Consider the following 23167-nt stretch of genomic DNA (forward strand, 5'->3'; position numbering starts at 1 on the left):
ACTGTCGAGAGATGAATCCATGACCCATGTTAGACCAATCACATCTTCCAAAAACTGAATTTTAAGTGCATTCAAAAAGGAAAAAGAGTGGGAATTGAATTTTTCCAATGGTAGTCCTTCAAGAGATTTCCATTTCTTCTAGATTTCTGTGGCTCAAAGTCTGCTAGCTGCTAGGTTCCCTATTTGAGTACCTGTTCATATATTATCTGAGATTGTGATTTAGAGGCTTGGGATGTGCATGTTTTGCTTTGACAGCCAGATCCTATCTATGCTCTCTGAAGACAGGGCTGGGTCTATATTTATTGTATTAGTCCATATAATTTAGCACAATGTACTCAGTATATGTTGTATGACAAATGAAAAACCAATCTTAGAAACTCCATTTTTACGAAGTGCAATTTGAAAGCCAACTTATATCCTTTTTGAGGCAAGGTGGTAATAAGAATTTTGGGGGGGTATAACAGTTGACTTAAAGAGAGCTTACAATAACTTGTACACCTAATAATAGCCTGAAAATAATGTTAGCATGGGTCATACTTCCCCAATTTTAGGAAACAGAAACTAAAATTCTATTTCAGACGTTAGTCTCTGAATTAAAAAAAAAAAAAAGTTTTGGGGTAAACAGAAAAGGAGAAAACAAAAAATTCACCTAGGCCTTGTGACTTGCGGGGGAAACAAGGAGTACTGTCTCTCTGCTATCAGATAAGAGATGAAGAGAGTTTAACTATATTAGACTAACACATAAACAAATGTTTTTTTTTGTACTTCTAAAAAATGACAGGGTATGGTTTCTCAGAATCATCTGACTTATAGCAGTAATTTAATTGAAAGCTTATAAATTTCAGAGAACAAACAAAATGGTTAGACATAAACACAAACAAGCTTGAGCACATTAAGCTTTGAAAACACAGAATATGGTACACTCTTCCAAATCATTTACGAGTGCTTAAACAAAAGAGCTCACCCATGATAAACAGCAGGATATACAAATTCTCTTTTCTTCTGGTTGTCCTTTCAAAAATGAAAGATCTACAGAAATCTTTGTAGTGTAATCCTCATGATTCAGCCATGAGAAAGGAGTGAAAATCCCAACTTGGAGGTTTTTTGAGTCAAGTGTAATGGTTTCTGGAATTTGCCTTGAACCCACACTCGGTGCATTTTCACTTGTTTTTTCCTATTCACTTGTAAACGACGATCAACCAGATTTTGCTTCTCGTCTAACCCAGCCTTGCAGAACATATTGTGGACTTCCCCTGTGAGACAAAAATGGCAATCAAATGTATATGTGACTGGTGCATGGTGGTGGGAGACAGGGGGACAGTCAGGAACAATGGAATATTAATGGAATGACTGACCATCTAAATTTCAGTTATACTAAGAGACTCCCCAGTACAAACTGGTTAAGGAAACCTGTAAAACCAAATGGATTTCTTCTACTTCACAGAAATACACCAAGTATGAACAGCTTAACATGGCAGGCATAAACAGATATACAATACTACTGGTTGCAGATTTCAATATTTTGAAAGGTGCCCTCTGTTCTGAGGGTTTTTTTGTTTCCAGAGACCCCAAATGGCACATTATAAAAGTACTCACATAAGTTTGGAGAAAATCCTTGAGTGGAGAATTCATTTTAAACACTTTTTTAAAAATGAGAAATTGACAAGAGATAAGTAATTTTCTATGGACTCTTAAAATCAAGTTCCCTCCTCTGGCTGTGGTATGTCATCATTTTATTCAAATCTGGGCTAACAGTATTTCCAAAATGGAACAGACTACACCTTCACTTGACTATAAGAATGAAACAAGAGATTCTTTAAAGCAGTTTCAACTGGAAAAAGATTAAAAGACAAAAAGGCCATTTTCGAGCTTTCACATAGAACAGTTACAGTGTGGTTACAGAGTAACCAAAGAGAGTTCTTACAGTTAATTACTTTCCCTTAGAGATAAGCATACCTTTTGTAAAGAAATATACTCTGGTACCATCTCCTCGAACATAAAAATTTTCAGATAAGCAATGTCCTAAAAAACATAATTGTGATCAGAGAAACTTAGTATTCCTTAAAACAAAACAGAAACGTGACATAAAATATAAACAAGGCATTTTTAAAACACATGAAAAGAATTCCAAACTGAATATACCCCTTTTAAAACGAAGCTGAGTCTTATCATATCTTCCATAGTCCCGAAATAACAGCACTCCTCCAGGTCTCAGTAAGTTGGACAGTCGGTTTACAACGCCTTGCATCCTTTGAAAACAAAGCAAGATACTATCTGAAGAAGTCTTGCTTTACATGAAACATTTAACCTTTTTAAAGGTAAAATAAGGAAAGTTCCATGGGGCCAAAAAAATCTCACCACAAACCTAAGGGCGACGAAACCAAAAATATTTTGTACAGAAAGGAAAATGGATACCAAAACTTGCTAAACGATTAGACTCAGAAGACCTAGAGTATAAATCACCCAAATGACTGAGTGGTGTCTTCACAGAGCTTGATGATGTCAAAGCTGCACTGCAAAACTACATAGATGGTTCCTGGTATTTCTATCAAGTTACGGTAGTCCCAAGGCAGATAAACATTGAAGTCACTTTATTTTCCTTGCAAGATAAAAAATATGGTGGAGCCATCCCAAATTGCACATATCTAAACAGAGATCACGTTTCCTCCAAAACTAGCCCCTTCTTCTTTATTTAGTTCAAAGGTGCCATCATTCACTGAAGTGTTACACCTCAGAGGTATTTTTTTTTTTTTAAGATTTATTTATTTATTTATTTATTTGACAGAGAGAGAGATCACAAGTAGGCAGAGAGGCAGGCAGAGAGAGAGGAGGAAGGAAGGAAGCTCCCTGCTGAGCAGAGAGCCCAATGCAGGGCTTGATCCCAGGACCCTGGGATCATGACCCGAGCCCAAGGCAGAGGCTTTAACCCACTGAGCCACCCAGGTGCCCCATACCTCAGAAGTATTTTTAATTCCTTTTCTTTTCCTCCTCTTTCACTAGTCTCTCCACAACCACGTGGTCATCCAATTCTAGGTCTTCTTTTTTTAAATGATGTTTTGTCTCCTTTTTGTTTCCCTTTTGTAGTCCTTTAGTACAAATTGCTACCTCCTTAGGCCTGGAAACAGAATACTTTCTAACATCCTTTATTATTCCCCTGTTAATTCTTCCTGGATATCAGTGAGGAATTATTCTACTTAAAATGATGGTTTTGTCAAATCATCCCTTTGCTCAAAAATGTTCATGATTTTAATCCATAGGATAAAATCTCAATTTCTTAGCTGGGCTCTTAAGATCTCCTTCAACCGGCCTCAATCTCTCCAACATCTTTCCCACTATACCCTAATGTGAAGCATCAACTCTGCCCAAACTGCTCCAAGCTTGGCTCTGAAGCAATCCATGCCTTTGTTCACGTGGTTCCCCTCAAAGAATTCTCTCTTACTTTCTGCCTATTTAAATTCTATTCACACTCCAAGCCCCAGCTCAATACTGGGAAGCCTTTACTTACTTTCTTTTATTATTTATTCTTTTCATCTGGTTCCCAATCAAATACAACCCCTTGTGACTGCTCTTGACTTAATGTTTTTGGTTAAATGTTCATGGTCTTACGTGTGATTATGGGTCAGAGATGGCAAAGATTTCAGATCTCATATCCATGCCGAGTGACTGACATTGGCTGCCTACAGAGCTCAGTGGGAATGACAATCAAGGTACAAAATCAGTTATGAGTGTCTGCCCTGAGCAGAGAATGGTAAATGGAAGCCCGTGTGCTGAGTCCTAGCTATCTCTGCTTTATCCACATTACTTAAAGCTTCTAGATTTTCTTATTTTAAAAATGAGGAGTTTGCATCAGATAATCTGTAAATTCCTTCCAACTAAAACAATGTTCAGTGGAATAAAGGAGAGAAAAGCCAGATTTATGTCAGGTTATGAAGGAAGTAGATAGTGAGAAATTGAAAGTCACTATGAAAACAAGATAGAAATATAACATAAAGAGGTGGCATAATTAGATGAACTGCTCTCTTAAAAAACTGGAACATAAGTACATGAAAGGGAAAAAAAGAAAAGTCTTTTTCCTTGTTTATTTTGTTAGAGGTTGTTTTCACACTGTGTTTATGGCTTTGGAGTTCGGCAAGTAAAGAAAACCATATCTAAACCTTAAAATATTCGCATTCAGGATAAATGTCTTACATAAAGAGAATACCTTTCTGCAATTACTACTAAAACAAAGTATGAAACATAAATGCAGAAAAATAAACAGCCAGATATTTCAAAATGCAGCCATCTCCCTCTGCAAATCCTTTCTTCCCAACTATCCTTTAACATCTGGGGTTGTAGGTAAAGGCAACGGTGGGGGCTGCTTTTCTTCATCAGCCCACCTTGCTTGGCTTGGTGCCAAATTCCAGAACCAGTTCCTGAGGACTGCAGGTGAGCATGGGCTGGGGGAGATGGATAAGACAAGAAACGGGAGAGGGCCCCTTTTCTTTATCTGCCTTGGGCCAACTCTGCTATCCTCATCTACCTCTAGATGGAAGGTGAGGAAAAGGAAAAGAAGAGATTTAAAAAAGGAGTATTTATTGATTGCCTACTCTATGCTTGGATCTGTGGTAAACATATTGTACTTTCTTTTATTTCAGTGGTAAGGACAGTTAGCTCTTCTTTTTTAGCCTCTTATGGATTATTCCCATTTAGGTTGGATCCCCCAGTCTCAAGGTCTAGCAGAACTGCTTGCCATTCATTTGTGCATGGATTTTTCAAGCTGGTAGGAAGCCACTTTTCTAAACTTCCACGGGGCTGAATATACCACCAGAGTCCAAATGACCCTAAAGATACTGTCTTTTCACTTACTATTGCCTTCCTTCTACTTACTCACCTTATTTTCAGATCATTTCTATATAGGTAAGAAAGTGGCTAGGGACAGGATATATCTGAATTTATTTTATAATAAATAAATAGAATGAACATACTGTAGAATAACAGTAATCTTTCCAAGACATCTGCTTCCCTTTCTTTTTAACATTCAGTTCAAATCATGAGAAAATACATTATCTAAACTAATTTTAAGTAGAGTTTTTGTGGTCTTATTTGGAATTTAAACATTTCCTGTTATAGGTGTCAAATAGAAAATCTTGTTCTCTAACCACCTACTCCATCCTTTTAACTATTCATTCTTTTAACTATGAAACAAAATACATAGATGACATCTCTCTACCAGTACCTGAATGATGCCAATATTCTAAACAGATTAGCAGAAAGACACAGATTATAGAAAGTGGGAGGAAAAAGTGGCTTCATGGAATGTGATATGTCTCACCAGGTGCAAAAATATGTTTCAATCGGATTTATTTGGAAATTTAATTTGTCTTTCAACAAGCGATCAAAGTGCTCATCTCTAAGTAAGAAGTAAAAAGACTATAAAGGGTCCTAGTGAGTTTGTAATTGCAAAGGGAAAAGCACACGTTAACTCGGTTTCTTTGGGAAAGGGTCACACTCATCAAACAAAGACTGGTTGATGTCAAGCCTCTACCAGCAGAAGAAATTTTCGGGGTTGAATCTACTGCCTCAGCAGAAAATCCAATTTTAAGAAAACTTACACATGCACAACCCTTGCCACCACACGTGTGCCTTAATACAAGTGAGGTGGCAGAATTTTAAGAGAGGTGATCATTTTAACAGCTGGTAGTATCTCTTTCTGTTTCCTCTCTGGACAAAAGCTATGTCGCTATTTCAAAACAATATATGAACAAAAAATTTAAGTCATAAATATTTAAATGATGGCAATGGCCAATCTTAGATGATAAAGGTCCAAGGTTAATCTAGCAAATCTTGAGTACCTCTAATTCCCTGGAGAACTTCTTTAACACAAAATTTTTAAAGCCTGTCGACAGACTGGTGTGAAACCAAACAGATTCACAGCCCACCTCTTCACGAACATTCGGTAAGACACTAAATCAAAGATGTTTGTTTCTGATCACCAAGTACAATTTCCCTCTTGGGAGTCTATTAGGCTGTTCTGAATTTGTAATTTCCTTGAAGCACCGTCACTTTTAATAGGTATGTGTCTAGCCAGAGAATGCTCACTTCTCTGACAGTGATAGAAAGCTCACTAACGAAGCAGTTTGGCCAGTTTCTTTCTCCAAGTCTGAAGAAAGGAAAAACTGCATTTAAAAGGCTGCATGTTCTACACAGTGTAGTTCACTAAATCATAAATTCAAGAATTGTCACTTTTTTTTTTTATATTTCTGAAAACTACAACTGATAAAGGGGCTTTACACATTGCTTTGCCCTTCTGTCTTTGGTTACCTGTCAGGATGAATGGAAGAGAGCACAAAGACAAGGAGAATGACGTCCAGTATCCCATCTGGAAAAGGGTAAGGTAAGCCCTCATCACAGATGTCATGAACAAAGGCACAACACTGGGCTGCTCTGTAGGACGAGTGCAACTATCATGATAAAGGAATAAAAAGGGGGAAAAAAGCAGTTAGCAGACTTCTAGCATTTTTCTTAAAATAAAAAGGTCAAACTTTATATTTCTCCTAGTGCCTTTTTCCTCTGTAAATCTGGATGCACTTTATTTCAGATTCAGTATTCTGTAAGTTTATTTCAAGCTGCCATAAAAAAATTAAGTCTTGTGCTTGGACTCATAGCATTCTTCACAATCCCTCTTTAGTTTAAAAAGAGGAATGGGGGGCACCTGGGTGCCTCAGTTGGTTAAGTGTTTGCCTTAGGCTTGGATCATGATCCCAGGGTCCTGGGATTGAGCCCCGCATTGGGCTCCCTGCTAGTGGAGAGTGTGCTTCTCCCTCTCCCTCTGCCTGGTACTCCTCCTGCTTGTGCTTTCTCTCTCTGTGTGTCAAATAAATAAAATCTTTAAAAAAAAAATAAAAAGGTCAGGAAACTTAAAAAAATAAAAAATAAAAAGAGGAATAGGGCAGGCCTTTGAGTCAGTAGGCAACATTGTTGAAAGACTACCGTATATTATTTCAGAGGCACTGAGATGGTCCTCAGCTCTCTCTCCTACTGCTTGTTCCATGCCTCCTTTGGCTTAAAATACAAATATTCTCTACTACATAATCAAAAATTAGATAATGGTAATGATAGCACAACTTCGTACATATACTAAAATCAGTGAATTGTATAAAGTGGTGAATTCCATGGTGTGTGAACTGTATCTCAATAAAGGCTGTTATTTAAAAAAATTAGAACATACATACACACAAATTTGCCCATAAAACAATACCAGAAGGATATATACCAAAATACCTAACCTCGATTCACCATAGGACTCTAAGAAGTGTGATTATAGGTGAATTTTATCTCTCTGTTTAGGCTTTTCAGTATTTTAGAAAATGTCTACCATGATTAACTATTACTCAATATCAGAAATTAAGTTCCATGTACTGACTATACATTTCTGTTAGCAGAATTTCCATTCCTTTCCCATCTCCTAAAAATACTTTTTGCTAAGGTAATGCTTACTAGCTTTTGGGGATTGGTCAAACAAGTCCAGGCTCCCCACTGCTTTTCCAACAGTCTAGGACAGTTTACACTTGTATTATATGCCTTCTCAATTTTTTTTAATGTCATAATTTTTAATTTAATGAGTACCTCTTACATGTTAGACTGTGTACAGGGATCTAGGGACATAAATATGAATAAGATCATCTTGTAGGGGGCACCTGGGTAACTCATGGTGAAGCATCTGACTCTTGGTTTCAGTTCAGGTCATGACTTCAGGGTTCTCAGATCAAGCCCCATACTGAGATCAAGCCCTGTGTTGGGCTCCACATAAGGCATGGATCCTACTTAAAATTCTCTCCCCAGGGCACCTGGGTGGCTCAGTTGGTTGTGTGTGACTCTTAGTTTCAGCTCAAGTCATGGTCTTAGGGCTGATGAGACCCACGCTGGGAATTCATGCTCAGCAGGGAGTCTGCTTGAGATTCTCTCCCTCTCCTCCGCCCCTCCTCCAGCTTGTGTGCATGTACTCTCTAATAAATAAATAAATAAGATTCTCTCTCTCTCTCTCTCTCCCCCCGCTCTTTAAAAAAAAAAAAAAGATCACCTTGTAGGACCTGTTGACCTTTCTGGGTGTACCATTGCCTTCAACTTTATTTTAAATACAAAACAACTTCTATCATTTTAAGGTGATACCTTAGGTATCAGCTGATCATATGATTCCCAGAAATAGTAAAAGCTCGGTTAAAAATGGTCACAGATAACATCTGAAATATTTCAAAAATATCACAGCAGCAGCAAATAAATTAGATCCTTACCTGGCTCTCCTTAAAGAAAATATGAAGCATACCTTTACTAGCTCCACAGCTCTGGAAGCAAAATCACAACAGTAAAGAAAGGATTCTGGAACATTCCTATGAAAATGAAACCAATATTTAAATCTAGAGTTAATCTATGCTCAGGTTACAGAAGAAAGGGAACTGTAGGCTTGAACTTGTTAAAAAGTATTTCTTTAATAGAATTTTGGATGACACTTGGATTGTTGTTTCTTCCTTTTAGACATTATTCTCTATAATGGCGTATGGGTGCCTTCATGTTGCTTCTGAAATAGCATTGTCTCAAATGCTTAGCATTAATTACAGGGTAACTTTCAAATTCCTGTCCTGCTTTTGAAGTTCTCCATTATGTAAGGCTACCTACCCTTACATCCCATCATACTCTCACATGGGAAACCTCCAAAGCTATCCATCATCACTGCTCCATCTTTCTCCTGCTCCCCCCATCTCCCCACACTCTTTCTTCTGTGCCTCCAGCCAGTAAGGCCTATAGCTCCTTCATAGCTTAGTCAAGTTCTACCCGTGTGCAAGGACTCTCAGACCCGTGTCCTTGGTGCTTTAGTCCCCTTTCTCTGTGTACAACTCATTTGGTTCTTGACCCTCTCAGGGAGGCTCCGATGCCCCTAATGGAACAGAAACATATATATATATGTTTCTGTGATATTAAAATATATATATATTTTAATATCATGTGAACACAACTTCTAAACATTTATTAGCCTCATTTATGTATGAAACATTAGAATACAAGGTAGTAAATGAAATTGTCTAATAAAATAGTAAAAGTATATATTTTGGAGCCAAATAGACCTGTGTTTAAATCCTGAATTTTCCATTTATTAACTCTGTGAATTTGACTTAACTTCTTTAATACTCAGTTATTTTATTTATAAATTTAAAGTCAGTCATTTTTTGGCAAGGGATGTTTATACATATCAAAGTCTTGAATAGTTTTAAGTGGCCTCCACTGAACTTGTAGACAAGTTCTATTTGGACTTTACCTAAAATTCAGTTACAATGTCTGGATCGTGGTTACTCATGGGCACACATATACTCTGAATTTTGTGGACCAGTACCCTTCCTGATCATCCCTAGTATGATGGTATCAAATAATCCTTGCATCATGTTACTTAATACCATGTATGAATCACAGAAAGAGATTAGTTTGTCATTAAACAATAATTATAACTATGGTCCTGGATCTTGTGGGTTTTATAGCCTAGCTGAGGACATGACTGGTTTTATATAGCTCTTATAGGGTTGTGGATCGGGCAGAGTTCCAAAGGTGTAAGTCTTCAGAATTTTGTAGAAGGGGAATAGCATCGCTGAGTGGGGAGAAGGGTAAATGGTATAAGGGCTTAGAGATGGGAGTCCTATGCCAGGGATAAGAAGCAGAGTTGATCCTCAGAGCTCAAACCAGTATGTAGCAGGTTATATAAGTGGGCCTTAAAACACATAATTAGAACTTCTAATTTGGTTCAGGAGACATTTCAAGCGAGGAGAACTACTAAATAAATATGAAATACAAACACAAATATGTATTCCACAAATAAAATCCCACCCAGGCTCAGATTATACTCTTAAATGCTACCCATTGATGGATACTACATTCATGTATAATGCATTAATTCTGTGGCATTGGGGATTTACATTCAATTTAAGATTAGTTAAAATATGATGAATAGGATTTGGTTATGACTTGTGCTGCTTGCCTTTTTCATCTGTCCCATATAAAAAACAGTGCTTTACTCCAGCTGATACCCCTACTGTTTCCTATGAAATCCATATATTTGTGACCCCTAACTTCCTGGGTGGTCGGTCACATGTGTTTGAACTTTTCTCAGGAAGCACTCTCATGCATATAGCCCTATGTGATATGATGGCTAAGGGCAAGGGCTCTGGAACCAAACTGCCTATGGTTTGAATCCTGGCTGTACCACTCAGTTGTATGATCTTGGAATAGTTACTTCATTTCTCTGTAACTCCATTTCCACATCCATAAAGCAGAGATAAATATGGCACCTAAGGTCATTGTAAGGATTGGAGCAAATCATATAAGTTTCCAAAAAGGTGCCAAACTCAGAGTAAGCACCTGCTAAATGTTAGTCATTGTTATAACTGTTGTTGCTATTGCTATTATTTTTATTATAACCATCATATTATTATTATAGGAAGACCTGCCTCTGCCTTCTAGGAACTTAAAAACTTAAGAACTTATCATAGTTCTGTAAAAACTTCCATAGAACTCAAAATGCTTCTCTGGACACTAGCACATCTAGCTCCTTATAAAAGGTATGCAGTCAACCTTTGGGCACTGGTTGCTAAACACCCACAAGATACAGAATAGTCTAGTAGCTAAAGGAAAGCATGTGTCATTTGCCATGTGTCCTACCAGGACAGCAGCATGACCTCTGAGACTGAATTCCCAGTGCAACAGCAGCCCAAGCTGAGGTCTTGTGACCACCCAAAGACTTTCCAGAGCTTTTCTGTAAAATCAGCTGACTGCCTTGGCCCTGCTCCCAGGAAGCAGGTGTAAATATCACTACTACCACCACACCACTCTCTTGGCAGGGGGTTTAAGCATTAAATGATCCTTGGAGAATGATATGACCTCTCAATTCCAGAGGTCTAATTATGGTAAAATATTCAGAAAATGTGAAATATTAATCCTATAGTCTCCAAAAGTAATAAAACATAATTTTTTAGGTGGGGAAAAAAGTCTAATTCTCCCTTTGGAAGGCAAAAAAAAAAAAAAAAAATCACTGATTGCCTTTTAAAAATGAATTAATTATCTTAGGTTATCAAGCTACAATGATTAAAACAAAACAAAACAGCCAAGAAGTATCAGGGAGAGGAAAAAAGTGCTTGCAATCATTCATTGGAGGGAGAAGAGGGAAAAATAGAACAACTAGGAATTCAGAGATATTATCCAATATGTATTGAGCTCTAACTACCTGTATTGCACTGTTAGGTTACCTGGAAAATCAGATTAGGATAAAATATATTTTCTACTTCAAGGAATATATGCAGTGGTTGGAGAGACAAGACTTAAAGAAATGATATGCTAAATAATACCTTGAGATGAGTCATAAAGCAATTCATTATCAATTGCCAAAGTAGTAAATTTATCTGTATTGTAAGGTCAGAAGTTACTGGGGTGAAGGAAACTGAGTATGTGGTATAAAACATCAGGAAATATTGGTCCAGAAATGGGGAAAAGGGAAAACAAAGAAAATAAGTATGAAAAGAGAAAGGCCATTCAGAACTGCAAATTTGCACTATCACTTCTGCCTGGCCACTTTAACTGGTAATCTAATGGTATTAGGAAATTACTATTTATTATGTTAGGTTTAGAATAGTAATGAAGAATGTACTGATTTTTTTTTTTTTGGAGATATACCATAAGTATTTAAAAATAAAGTGTCATGATGTTGGCATTGTGTTAACTGTTAAATCAAGGTGGTGGGTTTATGAAAATTCACTGTATTACTCTTTACTTTTCTGAATGCTTTCACATTTTCATAAGGAAAAGCTAAAAAAAACCATCATTAAAATTTAAAATACACATAGAGAAAAGACTGAAAGGAATTATAACAAAAATGCTGACAGCAGCTATGTTAGGATGATAGGGATGATGGGTGAGTCCCACCCTCCTCTCCTTTAATGGAAATGTTCTGCAGTGTGCTCATGTCAATTTTATAATGGAAAAATAATGTGAAAGCTACTGTGTAAACTTAAAAAAAAAAAAAAAAAACCAGCCACAGGTACAAGTGCTAGAAAAATCTTTGTGAGGAGTGTTGTCTTCATCATGGAAATACTACAACACATATGTGAGGCGGTGAACAGGAAGGACGCATTAGGAGAACACCTCTGTCCCTATTATCTACACCTGCTTTTTTTGTCTTAGGGTTAGTTGCTGTTACCTCTAAACAATTCCAAGTCTAGAGACAATCACTGGACAAAGGGAAGTCTTAATACTGGGTGTGGCTCCAGAAGTGATGACAAAATAAAATGAGGTTAAAGTATAATCTTTAAATTCAATTCTCTCTGTGAGAAATGGCTCCTACAGACCTGGAGGAGCAAACGGAACCCTGAAGTTTAGCAATTCACAGCTTAGTGGAACGGTCAAATCTCTGGTTCTTTTCTTATTCTCTCATCCACACACACACACACAAGCTTAAAAAATTACTTCAACCCACAGCTGTGAAACACTCTTTTCAGAGTAATTCCTAGTTCACACAAAATTTGACACTAGGACTAAGACAATGCTTTTGAAAGTTGTTTAAGCCATTGTTTATATGTGAACAAGAATACTACTGGCACATAGATGACATTTTCCCAGAATTTCTTAACGCCCCATACATATGTAAAATTTTGCAAGAGAAAACTTTAAGACTCACTGTAAAGTGTTCAAAATTGGAAAAACACTATTTCCAGCTCCACAGCCAACCTAAAAAAATCAAAAGAATAAACAAATATCATGAAAACAAGGTTAAATTTTCCTCACCAATGTTAGATTTTTTTTTTTATTTAAAAAAACTAGAAAAAAAATGTACTGGATGTCTAGGTGTCAAAGGGTCTTTCTTTCTTTCTTTCTATTTTTTAAAAGATTTTATTTATTTATTTGACAGAGAGAGGGAGAGAGAGAGAGCGCAAAAAAGCAGGGGGAGGGGCAAAGGGAGAGGGAGAAGTAGACTCCTTGCTGGGCAGGGAGCCCATGGGATCATGACCTGACCAGAAAGAGATACTTAACTGACTGAGCCACCAAGGTGCCCCAGAGGAATCGGAGGGTTTTCTAAACTGGAAAGCAATGGAATAAGTCACAAGAATAATACAGACAAATTTAACTATGGAAATATTTAAAATTTTTACACACCAAAACTCAAACCAAATTAAAAGGTGACCAACACACTGTAAAAAAAATTGGTGGGGCGCCTGGGTGGCTCAGTGGGTTAAGCCTCTGCCTTTGGCTTAGGTCATAATCTCAGGGTCCTGGGATGGAGCCCCGCATTGGGCTCTCTGCTCCTTGTAGGGAGCCTGCATCCCCCCCTTTCTCTGCCTGCCTCTCTGCCTACTTGTGATCTCTCTTTCTCTGTCAAATAAATAAATAAAATCTTTTTTAAAAATTGGCAATAAATACAGTAAAAAGATAGTATTCATTAAAAAAATAACATAAATAAGCAAAGGAAATAAATAGAACACAAAAGAAGTGCAAATAGTTTCTAAACATTTGAAGAACGATGTGACCTAGTTAACAATCAAAGAAATGCAAATTAAAACATGGTATAATTTTCATCTGTCAAAGAGGAAATCACTTAAAATAAGAACTCTTTTTTAAAAAGATTTTATTTATTTATTTGACACAGAGAGCGAGCAAGAGCAAGGGGAGGGGCAGAGGGAGAGTAGCACACTACCCACTGAGCAGGGAGCCCAATGCAGAACTTGATCCCAGAACCCCGGGATCATAAGGCAGATGCTTAATCAACTGAGCCCCTAAAACAAGAATATTCTAACCAATGAGGGTATGATGAAACAGACATACATTGCCATGAATTGGTATTAATACAACTTCCTAAAAAGTGATTTGGCAATATATACTAAGGGCATTAAAATTTTTTTTAACTTTTTTTAAAAAAGATTTTATTTGACAGAAAGAGACACAGCAAGAGAGGGGAACACAAGCAGGGGGTGTGGAGAGGGAGAAGCAGGCTTCTTGCTGAGCAGGGAGCCTGATGCGGGGCTCCTTCCCAGGACCCGGGGATCATGACCTGAGCAGAAGCAGATGCTTAAGGACTGAGCCACCCAGGCGCCCCAAGGGCATTAAATTTTTTAAATAAATTATGAGCTAGTAAATCTGACCCAAGATAATAAAAGAAAATGGAGAAAAGTCTATACCCAAAGATATTTTCTGTAGAAAATCTGAAAACAATTTAAATGTCTAGTATTGTGAAAACAGATAAGCAGAATTAAAGTACTTTCCATAGGAAAATATTTTGCAGGCACGAAAATATTTATAGAGAATTTTTAAGATAAAAAACTGCTTATGTTGTTTATGTTATAATGTTAAATAAAAACAAAGCAAAATCCCAAAATACAGGTACAGTATAGCTCAACTGTATAAAACAGTATAAACAAAAGGAGAAAAGTTAGTAAAATGTTAAGCGTGGTTAACTCCCTTGTATGTGGGATGGTAGATACTTTTATCTACTCTTTTGCAAACTCTCTAATCAATATATATTACCTTTATAACAGAAGGAAGAGATTTATTTTTAAAAATAGAAAGTATCTATACTGGATTACAGTTAATTATATATCTCATTATTTCTAGTTCACTTAAAAAGGGTTAATAACAGGAAGAAATAGAAATTAAGGCCAAAACTTAATTGGAATTTAAAACTGCCTTCAAGTTAGAAACGAAAACAAATTAAAAAAAAATTAAAACCCAAACTTAGAACCTGATGATAGACATGAGTCCTTTAAATATTCTTTATGCACAGAACGATACTGAACACTTACTTAGTTAGATTTGATAATTTTCCCCCTAAAAAATCTGGATTATTAATAAAGTCATATGGAATGTACATTTCAAAGCTATTTGCCACCTCCCATCTTTGCCCCGGCCAGACAGTACCTCTAGGATTCTGAAAGTGGCGTTGCTACCAGGAAACAATTCTGTCTTCAGAGATCCTTTTCTGTTTTCTTTAGATTCTAGGTTGGAAAAATGTGATCCCACTTTGCTTTGACTACCTGATGAACCACAACTTTTCTTATGATTGTTTTCTTCAGGCATAGTAGGGCAGTGCCTTCTTGAGAAACCATCTGCAGCACTAGTTTTTGCATGATCCCATGATAATTCCTGCAACTGCTGTTCAGTTTTTTGATCAACTGGAATAACTTCAGGAAATTCCCTCAACAGCCAATTACGATCCTTGAAAAACTTATTCTTATGAATCTTATAAAATGTGTTCCAATATTTACTAGCTTCATTCTCATACTTAACTAAAAGAAAAAAAAGGAAAAAAAGATTTATTTTACTATGAATTATGTTTACTATTTCTTACTATTTTAATAACTAAATATATTTAATAAATATTGTTAAATATATTAAAGACATGATTTATATTTACTATTGAATAATTTTAATATTACAGTTTTTATCTGATTTTTTTTTTTTTGGCCTCTTACAAGTTAACACTATAGAGTATTGATTCTCTCAAAATGTGTCAATGTGTGAGGTATTAGTTCCTATCCCCATAAATCTGCTTCTGCTTCAAGAGTTTGGCCAATAACTTTTTGTGAGGAATATAATCATTGCAAACTACTTTCTACAGTCTGAATCTTGGATTCCTAATAATCACATTTTCATCAATAACCTGTAGGGCTCTGTATCATCTTAAAGGAAGGACACCTCATTTTTTTATTTCTCTATAAATGCGGTTTCAACACAAGTGTCTTGTAATTGGTAATCAGTCAGGAAACTGCAGAATTATAAATGACATAATCTTAGAGCCAGAACAACCCACTGAAATAATCTACTCCAACTCCCTATTTTGCATTTGAAACTCCTGGAATCTAGGGGCCTCCCATTCTTTCTCCACCTCCAGAGGAATCTTCCTATTGACATCTCGTAGTATGAAGCCTTAGGAGATATGCCTTTTTAAAAGAAATTAGTGTTTTTTTATTTTTTTTTTTTAGAGGTTTTATTTATTTATTTGAGAGAGAGAGAGAGAGAGATAAAGAAAGAGCATGAGCAGGGGGAGAGGCAGAGGGAGAGGAAAAGGGAGATGGAGAAGCAGAATCCCTGCTGAGCTGGAAGCCCAACATGGAGCTTGATCCCAATGACCTGAACAGAAGGCTCAACCATCTGAGCCACAAAGGTGCCCCAAGAAATTCACATTTTATGATGTTAACCCTTATATTTCCCTCTGTCCCAGGGTCAGGTTAAGTCAACAGTCTCAGAACTTCAGACAATTCTTAGCTTTCTGCCTCTTTTTCTTTGTACCTTAAATTAATAAAATAATAAATTCACTCACTCCTTTATCTCTTCACTCAACATACATTTCTTGAATGCTACTATGGACCAGGTCTGATCCCTGGGTTAAGAATTACTCTCACCCACTCGGAGCGCCTGGGTGGCTCAATTGGTTGAGTGGCTGCCTTCGGCTCAGGTCATGATTCCAGGGTCCTGGAATGAGTCAGGCTCCCTGCTTATCCCTGCTTAGTGGAGAGCCTGCTTCTCTCTCTCCCTCTGCCTGCCGCTCTGCTTCCTTGTGCTCTCTCTCTATCTCTCTGTCAAATAAATAAATAAAATCTTAAAAAAAAAAAAAAAGAATTACTTTCACCCAATACAGACATGTGACATTTTTAAAGTGCTTTCAAAGAATAAAAAAGACCATCTATTGATATAATTTAAAGATTTCATGTTGGATGAAAAAGCAAAGTGTAGAACAGCATATCTATGACACAAACATTTGCTAGGAAAAAAGAGAAGATAAAGAACACGTATGCATACACAGAAACACAATCCATGTACACACATATTTACTTGTATATGTACAGAATACTTCTGGAAGGAAAATCACATAATTAGTAATACTGGCTGCCTCTAGGAAGGGGAACTGGGTGGCTGGGGGCCAGGGTTTGTAAAAGAATTATTTGAATTTTGATCTTTATGAAGTAACTATCCTCCCCCAAATAAACTAAATTACAAATAAAATCAGTGGACTCAATACTTTCATAATTTTAAAGAAGCGCCAACCCTCAGAACAAGCAGTTGCCCACAGTCAGGTTCATCCTTGTTATAGAATCTTGTAGTTTTCCTTTTCTTTCCATTTTTTATCTTTATGGCCTTGTACATGGATCTCCACCCATCTGGCCATGAGACTTCCTTCCCATCAAGGCTGAATCGTATCCGGCAGCAGCACTGCTATAAAGACAGAAACTCCCATCTGTATTTAAGGTCTGAGAAATGAAAGCAGATCTCTGTAACAAAAGAACTATGTGAAGTTTAAGTCCAAAACATGCTCACATCTGCACCAATGGAAGGAAGCCCATATATGATTAATCTAAAAATGTCATATATTATCTTTAAAATAGTTCTATCTCTACTTTTAAAAACTGGAGTATACCTGCTATACTGTGTGAGAAAATAAAACAAGATTCTGAAATCAGATTGAGGAGGAATTAGCAAACTATCAAATTTCCCCAGGGTCTTCTCACACCTTCTTCTTTCTACCTTAAAAACTGTCTTTGTAACTCACTCTATGCTGGTAAAAAAATACTTCTGTTTAATAAAAAGCAACCACCTAAGAAGAACTACAATTAGTCAAATCTCTAGTATCTGAGTTTCAATACCAAGCTACGGTGAGGTGAATTTGAACCTATCAGTAACTAGCATGTAGTATTACACCTTGATTAATTTGTGGAAATATTCCCCTAGGAATTAACTGCGGGGAAGGGCGTAAATAGCAGGACCGCAACTTGAAAGAAAAGATGTTCATAGCAGGGCCATTTAAAATAGAAAGAAGTGGGAGGAAAACTTAAATACTCAACAACACAGGAATGACCAAGCAAGCCATGCAGGTCAAAACACAATAATCTTCCACAGCAATCAAAATTTAAAGGATAATGATATTAACAGAAAACATTAACACAGACTGGTCTATACACTGCAACTCTAAAATTTATTTTATGCTGATTTATAATAATCAGATGAAAATTTAGAGCAATGGTAACAATGTAATGATTATTAGGTAGTTCGTTCATTTAGAAAGGTTTACTGCATCTTACACATAAGAACAGAATCTTAGTTGAATGCTTCATTCAACCTGCCTATGGAGTTTCCTCATTTGATGAGAGGTTGAATTAGGATATCTCTAGGTTCAATGTCTAAAAAGTCTATGTACCTTCTTATTAAACCCCATAAATTTATGGAGAACATTAAACAGTGTCAGTTCTACAAACTACAAAATCTTGGCTCAGACTGTGATCTTAAGTATGAGCCTGTACTACTACGTTTTAATTTTTCCAGCTTGTAAAGAAGGTGAATGTGCAGCAAGGTGACTGGAATCTGGCTCAGATTCCAAATATATCAAGCATCTAGATTCAACCCTAGACTATGCAATCTTTAAAAAGGATCTGATTACTATGGGAAGACCACAGTCAAGGGCTGCTAACATGTATACTTCCAAGCCTTTTCCAAGGATTTCCCACACTTCAGGAATTAAGAGAAACAAACAAACAAACAAACACAATCATTATACCAATAAAAACAATAACATATATTGTTCATTATGTACCAGGTACTATGTCAAATGTTTTACTTGGATTTTTTCCCCATTTAATCCTAATAATCTCTCTCAGACATACTACTATTCCAATTTACAGACAAAGAAGTTCAAGGTCAGAGGAGACAGAAAATTTTCCCAAGGTCACCCAGCTAGAGCCAGGACCTGGATCATGTCTATTGGACTTAAAAACTCATGTTTTTGGGGTACCTGGCTGGCTTAGTTGGAAAAGCATATGACTCTTAATCTTAGGGTTTTGAGTTCAAACCCCACACTGGGGTAGAGATCACCAAAAAAAATAAACAAACTTCAAAAAACTAAATAAATAAAGCTCATGCTCTAAACCATCACACTACATTGCCAACCTAACACAAAATCAAAATTAAACCTCTTCAAAATATCCCTGAAAATAACCTGTTTTTTTTTATTTTGTACTTTCCTCTCATTATGAAGCATCAAACTGAAATTAAAACTCCAGTATGACATAATCAGTATGACTGAAATCAGTATGACTGAACTGTGAAAATAATGCTGATTGAAGGGAACCTTCATAAAAACAGATAAAAAATGCAGAATTAAACACTATTTGATTTATATAAAATATAAGCTATGCAAGATTATATGATGAAATTATGATGAGCAATGGGGAAACATAAAATGCTCTATGAGAATAGACTGGCTTGTGGGATAGATACAAAACAGAAACAGCGCCCAGCATAGGTTGGGGTGAAGGCTAAAGGGCTGGAACTTTTTTGTTCTTTGCTTTTAAAGTTGTGCTCTCAGCAGTTATCTCAATCAATGCTGGCAACTCATAGTTCCCAGTAAGATGTGACAGCTTCTGAGATGCCACAGAAGCTCAATCAGACTCACAATTATGGTTATGAGACAACGTAAACACCTTTAGCATATGAGTTAATTTCTTGAACTTTAAAGGTGTCTGTGATAACGGGAAGTGGAAGAGCTATTCTCCTGACCATGAGTGAAAAATTTAGTTTCAACCTGCTGTTAACCCATTTCAAGTTCAGGCCAATAAAGTTGAATATAGTGTGGACAAATCTGCCCTGTGTTACTCTTGTCCAATAGATTTTCTATTTATTTATTTACTTATTAGCTTATTTTAAAGTAAACTCTACCCTCAACATGGGGCTCAAATTCATGACCCTGTGATCAAGAGTCACATGCTTTACTGGACTGAACAAGCCAGGAACTCCCAACCGATTTTTTTTTTCTTTAGCAAGTGACTGATTTTCTTACCTTTTTTTATTATTATTTTTATTATGTTAGTCACCATATAGTATGTCATTAGTTTTTGATGTAGTGTTCCAAGATGCATTGTTTACATATAACACCCAGTGCTCCATGCAATCCATGCCCTCCTTAATACCCATCATCAGGCTTACCCATCCTCCCACCCCTCTCCCCTCCAAAAACCTCAGTTTGAGTCCCAGAGTCCACAGTCTCTCATGGTTCATCTCCCCTTCCGATTTCCACCCCCTTCATTTTCCCCTTTCTTCTCCTAATGTCCTCCATGCTATTCCTTATGTTCCACGAGCAAGTGAAGCCATATGATAATTGACTTTCTCTGCTCGACTTATTTCACTTAGCATTATCTCCTCCAGACCCATCCATGTTGATGCAAAAGTCCAGCTGATTTTCTAAACAGGTGTATCAATGATCAATTTTTCTTGGAGAAGCAGTTTTTTCCTTTCATTTTCCTAGGCTGTGGATTCAGAGTTAATTGGTTTTTGCCAATGGCAGTAAAAGGGTTGTAGTGATGTGTTTAACAACAGACAGGTGAAGCAAATTCTCAATTATTCACTGATTAAATTCAATACTGCTGAGGGGAAGAGGGAATGTGACATATTAACTATACTTAAATATTCAGAATTCACCCTGAATCACACTGAATATCATAACTAAGAAATTGAATCAAACCATTTATGTATCTGCCATATATATGATTAATATTAATTATGAAAAATTATCCTGTTACAATGTAACAAAAAGCAATTTAGAGTTATTTTTGCACATCAATTACATCAGATACCCGAGCTCTCAAAGTTGGAAATTTCCACGTATCACTGATGAAAGTTCATTGTGGTCTATACTTAAGAAAAAACTCTTGGGGCACCTGGGTAGTTGGTTCTGATGTGGATCATGATCTCGGGGTCATGAGATCAAGCCCCCTGCCACACCCCTACCAGGGCCTAGCCCATTTAGTCTATTTGACATTCCTTCCCCTCCCTCCCCCGTCCCCCTGCTCACTCTTGTGTAAGCAAATGTTCTCAATCTCTCTAAAGTAAATAATTAAATAAAACCTTTTAAAAAAGAAAACTCTTATGAAAAGCATATATATGTGTGTGTGTGTGTGATATGTATATAATTTAAGATATTATTTTTTAGTAATCTCTACACCCAACATGGGGCTCAAATGTGGGGCACCCAACTTTCAACCCTGAAATCAAGAGTCACATGCTCCACTGACTGAATCAGCCAGGTGCCCTGTGAAAAGTATATTTCTAACAGTAATGCATGAAATTTTAAACAACCAAAGCAGACTTAAAAACAAGTACTCTAAATTTATTGGTGTACAAAACTTTCAACTAATCTTTTTTTTTTTTTTTTTTACATAGGACACTTCCAAGTGGTAAAGGAATTCACAAGGTAAGGTACAGTGGAATTCTTTTACCACTTTGCTGGACACAGACACCTCACCCTAGATAGGTAACTATTTGCAAGAATATTTTAAGGTAAAGTGGGAAAAAAAAATAGCAGCTGCTTTTGTTATTGAGTTTTAAAAACTCATTATATTTTCTAAATAACCAGCTGAGCTATAACACACTGGAGATGTTTTTAGGAAATTATAAAATATAATCATGTTAACTCAAAACTGCCAAATGTATTTTCCTTATTTCTCTGAATTAACCCGCTTTTAAAAGAAATATGAGCTATCATAAAATTTGAAGGAAATTACCAAAAGGAAATGTGGAATTAAAATGATTAATTTGGGCATCTAAGTGAAAGAAAAATTGCTCACGAGAGCTTGGATGTTATACATTTTAATCACAGGAATGAAATGTCAACTATCTCACATTAAAACACTGTACTATTGGTGATGCTTAAGCTCTTATTTTCAGAACTGTGAGGGTGTTTCCTGACTTCAGTTCTCACAACATCTGAGACAATAGGTGAGAAATGAGAAATGGGAGCGACAGGAGAGAGTGACACACACAGAGACCAAAAGGAGTGTGCTAGAGAGGAGGCTAGCATAGCTGAACCACCAGTATTTCCTCCCAGGGGCATTAAAATCAGTGAAATAAGATCAATAGACAGTGTTTATGCTGTATGTCTGCAAATAGAAAGCTCTGTGATGGGAGAAAACGTGCTCTTTCAAAGACCGAGGACTCTCCTGGATAAGAAGAGATGGTGGTTCCTAACAGGCACAGAATAAGAACAGGGTCAGAGCCTCCTTTGGGTTTTCACAAAGTTTGCTAGTTGAGCTTTTAACCGGATCCATTCACCTTGACCTGTATTCATCAGAGATGCTAAATATCAAACAGGAAGCCTCGCCTAGGGCTTCTGCTGCCCATCCGGTCTCCGATGAATGGAGGAGCCAGGCAGTGTCGCTGGGAAGGTATGTACTCTCAGTTACGTCCTGTCACTCAATATAGTTCCTCAGGACAAAAGTTCCCTTTCTCTGCCATCCTCACAGCACCCTCGCTTACACGTGATCACAAAGTCACTGGCATGGTGGGGTCCTCTCCTTGTGCCGGTTCCCTGACATGTGTGAAGTTCACTGAAGTGAGTCATGCTCCAGGGCGGGGTGGGGCCCAGCAGAATCCTGCATCACTTTGAGCCATTTTAAAATGTCCTCTTCACTTCCATGTCTCCACGGCAGCCAGAACACTTGCTTCAAAAGTGACTGGACATGCTAATAAGCAAGTCAAATGCTTCAAAGCAGTATCATCAGTCCTCTCCAGCCTGCTTTTCCTGCTTCTGTAGAGAGAGGCCAGTCACCACCTTTCTATTTCAGTCGCACTATGGTTCTGTGGGAACTGTCATTTTCCTTTACTGCGGTTTCCAAGGCTCTAAAATAACCTTCTCATTAGCTTCACTCAAGTTCACTGTTAACATAAATAGGCCAAAAGAGGCAGCCTCGTACAGTACAGAGCACTTTAAGGGAACATTATCAGCACTGCTCATCTATTTATGTCCTAAACAAATATTCAAGACAGCATGAAAAAATCCTTGGTTTTTCGTATCAGGAAATATACTGGAGATAGTTCTTAACTTCCTGGAAATGAATTAAGATGACTGATAACTTTTAATTCTGTTTAGGCTTGACGCTTTCTGTCACATCCAGGTGGCCACTAGCAGAAGCTTGAGTAATGTGGAAAATATGTCTGTGCAGCTGCTGGCAAAGAAGCAAAATTATACTTCCTCAGAAACAGTGTGACAGAGTTCCTGCAAAGGAATGCAATATTGGCTGATTTGTAAGCAGAACAGCCACTGGTATGCACCCTCCAATCCAGTGCCAACACTCCTTGGCCATATCCCACTCTGGAACTGCAAGGCAGGAGCTAATAAAAATAG

General features: G+C 37.1%; 1 protein-coding gene across 3 annotated transcripts in view; it reads right to left on the reverse strand.

The window, feature by feature from the left end:
• Positions 1 to 370: 370 nt before the first annotated feature.
• Positions 371 to 23167, reverse strand: part of METTL8 (methyltransferase like 8) — an 82795-nt gene continuing 59998 nt past the window's right edge. For 2 of the 3 annotated variants that reach the window (XM_032880441.1, XM_032880440.1), the window contains exons 5-11: positions 14920 to 15287; positions 12689 to 12738; positions 8303 to 8366; positions 6301 to 6440; positions 2143 to 2249; positions 1957 to 2022; positions 371 to 1253 (exon numbers count right to left, since the gene is read on the reverse strand). In XM_032880441.1, coding sequence (XP_032736332.1) covers positions 1063 to 1253; positions 1957 to 2022; positions 2143 to 2249; positions 6301 to 6440; positions 8303 to 8366; positions 12689 to 12738; positions 14920 to 15287 — 986 coding nt within the window. In that variant the 3' untranslated portion in view covers positions 371 to 1062. Of the gene's footprint in view, positions 1254 to 1956; positions 2023 to 2142; positions 2309 to 6300; positions 6441 to 8302; positions 8367 to 12688; positions 12739 to 14919; positions 15288 to 23167 lie in introns of those variants that run through there. The other variant, XR_004385303.1, reaches the window with a different exon arrangement.

The sequence above is a fragment of the Lontra canadensis genome, unplaced genomic scaffold, assembly GCF_010015895.1.
Source record: "Lontra canadensis isolate GAN:19392208 unplaced genomic scaffold, GSC_riverotter_1.0 scaffold69, whole genome shotgun sequence".
NCBI lineage: Eukaryota > Metazoa > Chordata > Mammalia > Carnivora > Mustelidae > Lontra > Lontra canadensis.